The following is a 12,050-nucleotide window of genomic DNA, read 5'->3' on the forward strand; positions in this document are numbered from 1 at the left end:
CTGCCCTCCGTCCAGGATCTGTACCTCTCAAGAACCAGGAAACGGGCAGGGAAAATCATCACAGACCCCTCACACCCTGCACACAGACTTTTTGATCTGCTGCCCTCTGGCAGACGGTACAGAAGCCTGCAGACCAGGACCACCCGACACAGGAACAGTTTCTTTCCCCTCGCCATCTCCCTTCTTAACAGTTGACCTGTCACACTGCTCCCACTGCCAGACTGCAACTGCACCTTATGTACATTCTGTAGTATTCATTCTACCTCATTCATTTCTGTATTTTATGTATATAAGTTTAGATTCGTTATTTATAGTTGGTTTACACAGCTTTGTGTATGTATGTGTAATGTGTATATATAGACACGTGTGTGTGTGTGTGTGTGTGTGTGTGTGTGTGTGTGTGTGTGTGTGTGTGTGTGTGTGTGTGTGTGTGTGTGATTTACATTGCTGTGCTTGAGAGCCACCATCTACCGGAACCAAATTCCCTGTATGTGTCTGCACATATACTTGGCCAATAAACACGATTCTGATCTGATCTGATCTTGCCTTCATCTTTGCTCTGCTTGTCCTTCAGGGGTCAGATTTGTTTGCATTTGGTGTGGTTTGCTTTGCTCTTACATTTGGTGAGTGCACAAAGCCTAACAATGATTAGTCTATTCCTAATGTTCCTTTCATTAGGGATGGCTTTGTTTCCTTGGTCGGAGGTGACGATAAAGACCCAGTTAAAATTCCGAGTGACTTCTATATAGTGAACTCTGTGCTGCCCTTCTCAAAGGAGTCTGACACATGTGACTACATCCTCAGTTATGGGATGGGTTTCACCACTCTTCCTGTTCCTTTGCACAAGCTCAACTTGAATTGCAAGCTCTTCCAAGGTGACATTTCCATGGGAGTACGTCCAGCATTGCCTGTTGATGGTGTTCATTTTATTTTGGGCAATGGTAGCAGGGTTTGGGCAGATGTTCCTCCTTTAACTATTGTGACATCTGTTCCACTGTTAAGAAGGGAGATGGCGAGGGGAAAGAAACTGTTCCTGTGTCGGGTGGTCCTGGTCTGCAGGCTTCTGTACCGTCTGCCAGAGGGCAGCAGATCAAAAAGTCTGTGTGCAGGGTGTGAGGGGTCTGCGATGATTTTCTCTGCCCGTTTCCTGGTTCTTGAGAGGTACAGATCCTGGACGGAGGGCAGGGGGGTGCCGATGATCCTTTCTGCTGCCCGTACAGTCTGCTGTAGTCTGCTCCTGTCCTGTTTAGTGGCTGCTCCATACCAGACTGTGATGGAGGAGCACAGGACAGACTCAATGACCGCAGTGTAGAACTGGATCAGCAGCTCCTGTGGAAGACTGTACTTCCCCAGTTGTCTCAGGAAGTACATCCTCTGCTGGGTCTTTTTGAGGATGGAGTTGATGTTGGTCTCCCACTCCCACAAGATAGACCCAGCTGCACAACACCCAGGCCCAAAATACCTGAGTTGGGGTGAAGGTCCAACTCAGGTGTTCTCAATCAGTTTGCCCCCTGCACTCCAGCCAATGTGGAGTGCAGATGGTTCCTGCTCAAAAGAGAAGGAACTAAACTAACAGTTCCAAGAAACTGGACTACTGGGATCACTAGTGATTCCCATTGCTAGTGATAGACAGAGCTTAAATAATTCTGGAGGCATAAAGGTGATTAGCTATATAGCTGTGTAAAGAGTTATTGAAGCTAAGCTAAAAATGGAGCTGACGAGCAGCAGTATGACTTACGAGTGTGCTGACGGAGAAGTATAGAGAAGGTCAGAAGGAGCTTCTGTGTGCCTTTGTGAAATTAGAGGAAACATATGATGGGGTGGCAAGAGAGAAAATATGGTACTGGATGAAGAAGTCAGGAGTGGCAGACAAGGTGAGGGTGGTGGATGACATTCATGAGATCAGCAAGATAATGATGAGGTGTGTAGTAGGAGTGACATATCAGTTGAAGGTGGAGAAGGAAATCCATGATTGGCCCTTTTTTGTCATTGGCGCTGTGATGGACAGTTTGACAGATGAGTTATGATGTTCTTAGACAACACTGTAGTGAGAGTGAGGAGCTGGTGGAAGAAATTTTAGAGAGGTGGAGGCATGGTCTGGAGAGTAGAGGAATGGAAGTCAGTAGAACCAAGACCGGATACATGTCTGTGAATGACAGGGTAATGAATGTAACAGCGAAGCTTTCAATACCTGCTATAGAGACCTGCTATAATGGTTTGGAGAAGGTGGAACAAACAAAAAGACAGGTGGCGGAGCTAGAGATGGAGAGTTGAAGATGTTAAGATTTTCTTTGAGAGTGGCCAGAAAGGAAAAGATTAGACATAAATATATCAGTGGTACAGCTAAGGTCAGATGCTTTGGAGACAAAATTAGAGAAGCAAGGTTTAGATGGTGTGGACATCTGGATAAATGGGACAAAAGATTCCAGGAAGGAAGAAGAGAGGATGGCTACAAGAAGAAGAAAAAGATTAAGATACCACATATGGCTCTTCAATGTCCCAAACAAAATTTTTTACAGTGTAATTTTTTTCATCAAGCCAATTCAAAAGCACGAGTCACGTGTGCATTATGTTGTTTTACTGCAGAGGTAATCACGGTGCAGTATAAACCTCTCGTATTTTATACTAGTTGTCTAGCTAAGTAAAAAAAAACAAACAAACGTTATTATTGTTACTATTGTAATTGTCTGTAACAACTGTCCAAATTTCAGTTGAAATCACTGTTCTTTTTCTTTCTGTCTCCTTTCCCTGAATTTTGATGTTGATTGATTTTAACAATATCAAAACAATGTTTAGTAGGCTGGGCACTCTGAAATGGCACGTTAGTTGAATTATGTAGTTAGCAACACTAGTGAACGATTTTGATTTGTTCTGTTTAAGAAATAGTATCTGTACTGTAGTTCTATTTAACTTCTTTGCATTATGGATCACAAGTGAATCAGTACAAAACAGTTTTCGTGATTTGAGGGTTATCTCTCATATCACAACTCTTTACATGACTTATAGTAGCCAAATGTCATTCATTTTCAATGGCAGATTTCTTTTTTGCTTTCTCTGTCTCCTTGTTGTCCCGTTCTCTTTACTTCTCTCTCGCTCTCCTTCTCTTTGTCTCTTCATTCTGTTATGTGCATGTGTGTGTGCATGGTTGCCTCTTTGTTCTATATCTCTGAAGACATGCCCTTCAGCTGGTGCTGCTGACAGACTTCAAAAAAACTGTGCTTAAGGACTGGCTCCGCTGCTCCACCTTTGCCAGATCATATCTTAGTAGTTTACATTTTTTCTAGTATCGCTTTCATCTCTTCTTCCACAAAGCTCACAGCCTAATCAGATTCTCTTATTGCATGTTTGGAATTTACTGGATTTTGATTCAAACTCAGATTACCTGCATGTCTTTCCACTCACCTGCTTAAAATGTACCCTTCTCTTCATCCCCACAGAAAACAGCCCTGCAGTTCATGTTGTTGTTAAATTACAACTTTGTTAATAAACCTTTTTTGAAAGGTTGTCGTAAAAACATAAGAGAATGAGCACAGCATCTGATTGGCCAGACAGTATCAGACACTCTCTAACTTGCCGTCAGCACTGTGATCCTCATTCAACTAATCCCTTTAGTCCCCACTAATACAATCCTGGTTCCCCAGCCTTTCTTCTATGAAGCATCTTCACGATCATGTGAGACTTATGCGAATGAGCTGGCCTGGTGTTGTGGACTTCTGCTTCTGGTTTTGTCAGCATTAAGCTGACAACCCCACTTCACACTACTCTGAGGTGTCTAATCTAGGGTGTCTGTCTTAGTGGAATTATTCAAAGAATTGGCCACAAGCTGAAATGAATTATTGTGTCCTCAGTGGTGTATTTGCGTAATCGTAGTCTTTCACTAAATGTCCTCCTGTGACTGGCCAGCATGTCATGAAGTGGATGGAAGGTAATGTCCAGCATCGTCCTTATGTAGGACAACATCTGCCTCTCCAGAGTCCAGCTCCCTCCCCACAACATTACTGGCTTTGCAGACCAGTTTATTGAATCTGGTGCTATCTGCAACCTGCTGCCCCAGCATGACACATCATAGAGGATGGCACTGGCTGCAGCAAACTCATGGAAAATCCTGAGCATTGTCTGACAGATATGAAAAGACTCAACCACCTTCAGAAAATAGAGACGTGTACTTATCTACAATACAATACAATTTTATTGATATAGCACGTTGAAAGCCAGGGTGTACACCAAAGTGCTTCACAGTTAAAATAACGGTAAAAGATTACACTCAACAGTAAGTCGTTAAAACATGGTAAAATACAGAAAGTAGAGAAAACAAACAAAAAGCATTAGTAAATAGAAACAGGGAGAGAACATGATTATCCAGAGAAATGAGTAGGGATACAGCAATTAAGGAGCGGTGAGAATTAGCGAGTAAGAAAAGCCAGGTTGAATAGGTAAGTTTTCAAGCATGCGTTAAATGATTGAATGGAGTCAGAGGCACGAATGGTAGCAGGAAGACTATTCCATAGGTTTGGTGCTACAGAGGCAAAAGCACGATCACCCCTAGTTGGTGCCTGGGCTGGGCCAGAAGTAACTGACCGCAAGATTGTAAAGAACGGCTGGGAGTATAGAGACTGAGGTATAGGTATTTATAGTCCTCCACATTTACCTCCTGGATTGAAACAGGGATCGCTGGTTTCCTGGCCTTGAGAACACGGGGACTCACCCTGTCTGTCCCAGCAAATCTGCCTGTAGCGTGATATGGTACTACAAGGTCATTAAGATAAGATGGGGCCAGATTATTTAAGACCTTGTATGTGAGGAGCAGGATTTTGAATTCTGGATTTAACAGGGAGCCAATGAAGGGAAGCCAAAACAGGAGAAATATGCTCTCTCTTTCTAGTCCCTGTCAGGACTCTTGCTGCAGCATTTTGGATTAACTGAAGGCTTTTCAGGGACTTTTTAGGACTTCCTGATAATAATGAATTACAGTAGTCCAGCCTGGAAGTAATAAATGCATGAACTAGTTTTTCAGCGTCACTCTGAGCTAAACTCACCGATCCTTCAAAGTCCTATCTCCATTCAGTCATCTTAGTTTATAAATGTAGGGCCTTCTAAACTCCTCTGTTTTCACATCAAAGCACAATTTAAAATCAGTCATTGTATTTGTAACTATTCATTACCTCCATTTCTGGTTGTTATTGTGTGTGAGCTGGAGAAAATGGTCAATAATCATGAGACTTGGCTCCAAAAAGGAACCATAACACAATTTTGAGATGAATTTCATCAACTAGGTCATGGCGTATTTCATTATTTTCCTGGAGGCTTATGAAAATTTTGTCATTTCTGGTTTTAGAGGACAGTTGTGCTTGCAATTTTATCATGTCCTGAGGTGCTAAATTTCACCTTCATGATTTTTTTAATAAGGGCCTTGTATGATGTTGCTGTCAGCATTTACACTTTACATTCAGTTTTTGTGCTTGGTGTCTGTATACCTATAGTTTAGCTCTGCTTCATTCCTGTTATTCTTTCATCTGACTTTATCTACCTCATGTTGCTTGGTAACAGGTGGATATTAATGTTCAGTGAGTGACAATGGAAGAGTTTTCTTTCCCCTTGAGATTAAAAGTCTCCATGGAGATGATCTACTGTTCAGCCTCACCTTTAAAGAAATTTGTTTGCGAGGGAGGGACAGAGCATGTGCAGTTTACAATCTTAAGGTGTGACTGTGCTTGACCTCTTTTAGATTCTGCCAAACGCTGGAGTCGGGGGAGAGGGTTGGTACCCTCTGAACAGTTTTGTTATCTCACTCCCAAACACAAAAAGTGCTCTATTGTCTGACAAAATGAGCAAGAGTGTTCAAAACCAGTGCAATGATGCACAAATAGATGACCGTAAAGAAACCATGAAAACCAAATCTAGATCTATACATTTTTTGTTTTTTTTATGGCCTCAGATATGGTACCTTTGGACTTTCCCTTGTATTTAAGGGTTGTTCTTCAGACATCATATAAGTGCTAGAAAGTATTTTCATTTCTAACAAATGTGATTCTGTCCTCTCTCTGACAGGACTGATTGACTACAACTTTCACTGCTTCAAAAAAGCCATCCAGGAGGTTTTTGATGTTCGCGTAAAGGTTCAACAGAGCCGAAAACTCCTCAACCAGAGGAGGTGGAGTAAACTGACTCTGACCAGCGGAGTGTGCAGCAGCACCCACTAACAACTGTACCTGAGCTGCACCCTGATGGTTTTTTTAAATTGTTTTCTCAGTGTGAATCATTTGCTCCATTCAGCCCCCCAGTGTCTTTCACTTGCCTATTTTTACTGGGCAAAAAGAACACAAGAAAACTAAACTACACAAAAAAATTTATATTTAAGTACATTTGAAGATGTTTATGATGGGAACCTGAACCAATTAGTGTGTTAATGTGAAAAAAATACTTTTAAAATAAAGAATTATACAAGAGGCAGTAGAATAGAAGATCCCTTTATTGTCATTGTACAACAAAATTTTGGAAACTCAAGTTCTCCGACTGTATAGTGAAGTATGGAACTTGTGATGGAAAAGCTTTTTAAACCGTATTTTCAGCCAAAGAGACCAACTCTTAAAGGTTTTTTCTTTATCAGATTTGAGTTGAGTTATCAGATGCAGTTTTTTTACATCCAGGAATGTGTTAAGAGAAACTGGGGAAGACACACACCAAAGGACTGCAGATTGGACCCAGACTGCTATTTAGCCATGTGGCATATGATCGTCTGTTCAACTAGTGAGCTAAACTGGTGCCACATACATGCAGTTTTTATGTCCCACTGACCACTGAAATGAACATTCTCTCCCTCCCCATTTAGTTTGATAGGAACTTTACATAGACCAAATGAAATGTCTGATTATGTTGAGTGAGACCTGTTTTGATTTGTCAGTTATCATCCTTGGTTCAGTAGAAGAGTGGAGTCAGCATCTCTTTTCTATACAGTATTTTCATTAACAACTGAGTCTTCTAGCTAAAAGTTAATGTGAAAATGTAAGTAAATGTGATGACTGAAGTATTTCCTTGTTCCCTGTATTAAAAATGTTCATGTCGAACTATGTCTATCTCTTATAATGGCTGTCACACAGACACTTCCAGGTGACTTATTTCAGTTAGGAACCTTCCAAAGCAAAATAGACTATTGGACTGGAACAGACCCTGAATTTCTCTCTGGCGCCTTCCCTGCTGAAACCACCCACTAACACTCAGTTTGTCTGTGAAGGTTCTCAGTCATCCAGGTCATCGTAGTCTAAGGAGCTTGGAAAGAAAAGTGTCTGGACTTCTTTAAGTTGCTTGAAAACGTTTCACCTCTCATCCGAGAAGCTTCTTCACCATTTGACCCTAGAACTGAAGAAGCTTCTCGGATGAGAGGTGAAACGTTTTCAAGCAACTTAAAGAAGTCCAGACACTTTTCTTTCCAAGCTCCTTAAACACTCAGTTTCATTTCCTCACTTATGCGGCTGTTGTCAACCACATACAAGAGCATATTCATATGCACAAATACATTTTTACAAGCCTAAAATCCTGGTCCTTGACGTTCATGGATTTCATGGCTACTAAACCAGATCTCAGGCTATCTTCTGAATACCAACTGTTCTAAAACTTTAAGCCTTATGTTCTATTCTGCATTTAATTTTATGTTAAACCACGGTCTGATACTGTTTATGGCAATTACAGCCATTCTGTCATTTCCTCCCTCTCCCTTTCCTATACACACACACAAAGTGTAGCTTAGATATCCATGTGTACATGTGTGTGTATAGTGTAGTGTGCCTCTTAGCCAGGTCACCAGTGGATTCAGTGGATTGCATAACAGCTGCTAGTGTCTTTGTCTGAACTACAATGTGTTACATAAGCAAATTTGATGTTCACAGATATAATCCGGCCTGTGCTCCCTGAGTACTTCCCACCTAGGATTTCCAGCGTGTCCTCGTCCTGAGCTCAACACTCACCTTGCCCCACCGCTTCAGTTTGACATAACTTTGCATAAAGGCAGATCAAAATGTCAAAATGAGCTATAGTGGTGTGAAAAAGGGTTTGCCCCCTTCCTGATTTCCTATTTTTTGTGTATATTTGTCACACTTAAATGTTTCAGATCATCAACAAATTTAAACATTAGACAAAGATAACACAAGTAAAAACAAAATACAGTTTCTAAATGAGGAAAAATATCCAAAGCTGTTCTCAATTAGGAACCAGGACCTGCCCGACAAAGTGGAGTAGACCCAAAGATCAGTGAGAGCATAGTGAGAGCCATTCACCACAAATGGTGAACCTTCCTAGGAGTGGCCAGCCAACCAAAATTATCCTCAGCAATGACTCATCCAAGAGGTCACAAAAGACCCCAAGACCCCAGAACATCCACAGAACTGCAGACCCTACTTGACTAGTTAAGGTCAATATTTATAATTCCACCATAAAAAACAGACAGGGAAAAAAATGGCCTGCATGGCAGAGTTACAAAACCACAGCTGATCAAAACAAATATAAAGGCTCGTCTCAGTTTAGCCCGAAAACATCTTGATGATCCCCAAGGTTTTCTGGAAAATACTCTGTGGACTGATGAGTCAAAAGTGGAACTTCTTGGAAAGTGTGTCTCCCACTACATCTGGCATAAAAGTAACATAGCATTTCAGAAAAGGAACATCATAACACCATTAAAATATTGTGGTGGTAAACATGTCAGTCCTGGTCTGATTGTGGAGGGGACCAGAGAAAACTACAGAGTCTGACATTGTTTTGGCAAAGTTTGGCAAACCGATTTAAAATTGATTTTAGTGATCTCCAATAGACATAACCGGGTGTCATTACTGCCGACGTGAATTATAGTTTTACTGAATTTACTTCTAACCTTAGCCAGCAGTTTTAAATTTCCCTGAATGTTGCCTGCTCTGGCCCCTGGAAGACAATTGACTATGGTTGCTAATGTCTGTAGCGTCACGTCTCAGAACAGAATCACCAATTACCAGAGTTTGATCCCCAGCAGGTGTGTCGCAGAGTGGGAAAAAGTGGTTAGACACATGAACAGGTTGGTGGTGTCCCAGGGGCTTCTGTTTAAGACTATGCTTCCTCCTCACCGTCACCCAGCCATCTTGTTTCCCCGGCTGCTTGGGACAGTCTGCCGGGGGACAGCTGGCAGGGCCTACACTACCTAGTCTCCATTTCAGTGACGCTGGCCTCCAGAGCTGCAAATAGGCTACATTTATTACAACTTTATCACTGCTAAAGGAGGCCAAGAAGTTACTAAACATCTTACAAAATGAGAAGCGCAGGAGGGACAGATGCTAGCGAGTCGCTAAGCTAGCGAAACCCTAAACACACAGTGAGTGAATACCATAGCTGGACTGGCCATTGCCCGGTATGCCCAATGGTGATTTTTCGTTTTCATGGGCCGATGTTTTTTTTTCGTTTTGTTTTCGTAACGGTATAAACACTGAAAGGTGGTGGATTGGCCAGATGCTGGGAGATGTGTAAAAATAACTCAGTTGTTTGGTGGTGGCTATGGCGGAGCTTCCACAGATTCAATAACATTAGCAAGTGGTGGAGGCTAGCAGATGCAACACACTGGCAGGTAGATGACGGAAAGGCAGGAGGAGCAGAGACCCGAGGTGGTGAACTGAACTTCAGGTAAGAATCAGAATCAGAATACTTTATTGATCCCTGGGGGAAATTATTTTTTTGTTACAGTACATTTAAAATGTCTTGCTTTTAACAAATAATTATCTGAATCTTACAACAAACGTTTTCATCTGATGTAAAATGCATAGAAATCCATTATTGTACATAGTAATTTTTTAGGGTCCCATTTTAATTTCTTCAGAAGTAGCTAAGTACTGTATATGATGCCAGTATTTTCCCACATTTTCTAGAAACTGTACCAGTACTGTGTGTAAAATGCCATCAAAAAGTCAATTAAGTTTTATTCTTTCTCAGCTGTCTTTCTGTCTCCTTTCACTTTTTAAAGGTTGCCATGTTAGAAAAAATATTTTGCCTTGCCATGCTGTTTATTGATGTGGCAAATGAATGGTTTATGAAAATAAATCTAAATCTGTCATCAGTAATCAGTAATGATCATGTCTCACCTCTAGTCTTTGTCTTAATTTAAGTTTATTAGACTGATACATATATACCAACAAGACAGTGTACATCACTGTGACAACAGCGTTTGTTTTCAGTCAAAGGCTTTATGGGTTTTCCTATAATACCTGGTGGTCTCTAGTCAAAATGCCCGGGCCGATTTTTTGTCCCAGTCCAGCCCTGGTGAATACTATAAATTAGCGAGTGAATTCACAGACATTAAAATGAGTCCATGTTTATGTACGTGCACAATCTTATCACTTTAGTAGCACTTTTAGAAAAAATGTTTAGATCCTTCTGATCAAGCTGTTCTGAAAATAATACAGTCATGTATCATGGAAAAAGAATGTGCTCATATTCCACTTGTGCAAGCTAAATTTTGTGAATTTTGACTATCTACAAAAATACTTGAAATGTGCTGCCGTCATAGATTAAGCCTACTGTAAGGTATGTCTGAGGTTTTACCTTTATACTAAGACTACTGGGTACCTAATGAACACAGTTTATAGATGCATTACTGCAGTTTTTGTGCTATGGTTCCTGGGTCTTTGACCCAATGTTTTGATTTTTGTGTAATTTTCTATATTTGTGTTAGTTTTTTTCTCCATATTTCCCAGGTCTAGTTTTTAAATTACTCCATCCCTGGTTTCAAATCAAATCAAAATCAAATCAAATCACTTTTATTGTCACATCACATGTGCAGGCACACTGGCACAGCACATGCGAGTGAAATTCTTGTGTGCGAGCCCCACAAGCAACAGAGATGTGCAAACACAACAACACAAACGAGCAAATACAAGAATGGCCAACCTGAAACTAATAAATATATGTACAATATATAATAGTGTATGCATTTCTGGATGTGTATACTAAATATTTTCCTACGTGTGTGTGTGTGTGTGTGTGTGTGTGTGTGTGTGTGTGTGTGTGTGTGTGTGTGTATACACATTTTTACAAATTAAATAGTAAAAAAAAATAATAATAAAAAAAATAAATAATAATAATAATAATAATAATAATAATAATAAAATATATAAAATATACAAAGTTGAATATGTGTAAAACAAGTGGCATTACTGTACAGTATGGAGTGCATAATGTTAAAGTTCCAGTAGTGAAGCTGAGGTGTCTATGACATGTTCAGCAGTCTGATGGCCTGGTGGAAGAAGCTGTCTCTCAGTCTGCTGGTACGGGACCGGATGCTGCAGAACCTCCTTCCTGATGGAAGCAGTCTGAACAGTTTATGGCTGGGGTGACTGGAGTCCTTGATGATCCTCAGGCAGCGCTTCCTGTAGATGTCTTGGAGGGAGGGAAGCTCACCTCCAATTATCTGTTCAGCATATTACTTGAGTGCCTTTGTAGTCTTGCCTTCCTTATGTTGTTTCATATGCACACTACATAAAGGACAAAACACAGATGAGACAAACACAAACACGTAAAAATATGTATAAATGCTAATTTACACCACAGAACCCTGTTCTCAAAAATGGATATAGCTATAATCCTGTCTGTGAAGCTGGATTTAAGAAATAAGTGCTTAAAAAGTTGTTGGCACCATCTTCTGTCAGTAAGGAACGTTACATCACCAGGTTGGTTGATCAGAATTATTGTCTAAAGGTGTCACGGCGAGTGAGAAGAGCCGTGTGGAAGAAATGAAGGAGGATCCAAGCGCAGGTAGTCGTGAAGGTGGTTTATTGAATAAACGGCAAAGGGAAAATGGCAAATGAAGACAAACTAAACTATACTGGAAAACAACTAAACTACAGCGCAGAAACCAGAACACGAACTGGGACTTAACTCCTCTCTGTGCAACTGGATTGTGGACTTCCTCACTAACCGTAGACAGAGTGTCAGAGTGGGTAAGAACACCTCTTCTACCCTTGTGGTCAACACCGGTGCCCCTCAGGGGTGTGTCCTGAGCCCTCTGCTATACACTCTCTTCACCCATGACTGTATTTCCTCCT

General features: G+C 40.9%; 1 protein-coding gene across 2 annotated transcripts in view; it reads left to right on the top strand.

Annotated features, from left to right (window-relative positions):
• rragd (ras-related GTP binding D) overlaps positions 1 to 7,053 on the top strand; it is a 76,007-nt gene extending 68,954 nt beyond the window's left edge. The window contains exon 7 of one of the 2 annotated variants that reach the window (XM_080870964.1): positions 6,049 to 7,053. In XM_080870964.1, coding sequence (XP_080727090.1) covers positions 6,049 to 6,200 — 152 coding nt within the window. In that variant the 3' untranslated portion in view covers positions 6,201 to 7,053. The remainder of the gene's footprint in view (positions 1 to 6,048) is intronic. The other variant, XM_080870965.1, reaches the window with a different exon arrangement.
• The last annotated feature ends 4,997 nt before the right edge of the window (positions 7,054 to 12,050 follow it).

This window comes from Rhamphochromis sp. 'chilingali' (genome assembly GCF_963969265.1).
Source record: "Rhamphochromis sp. 'chilingali' genome assembly, chromosome: 21".
Lineage (NCBI taxonomy): Eukaryota > Metazoa > Chordata > Actinopteri > Cichliformes > Cichlidae > Rhamphochromis > Rhamphochromis sp. 'chilingali'.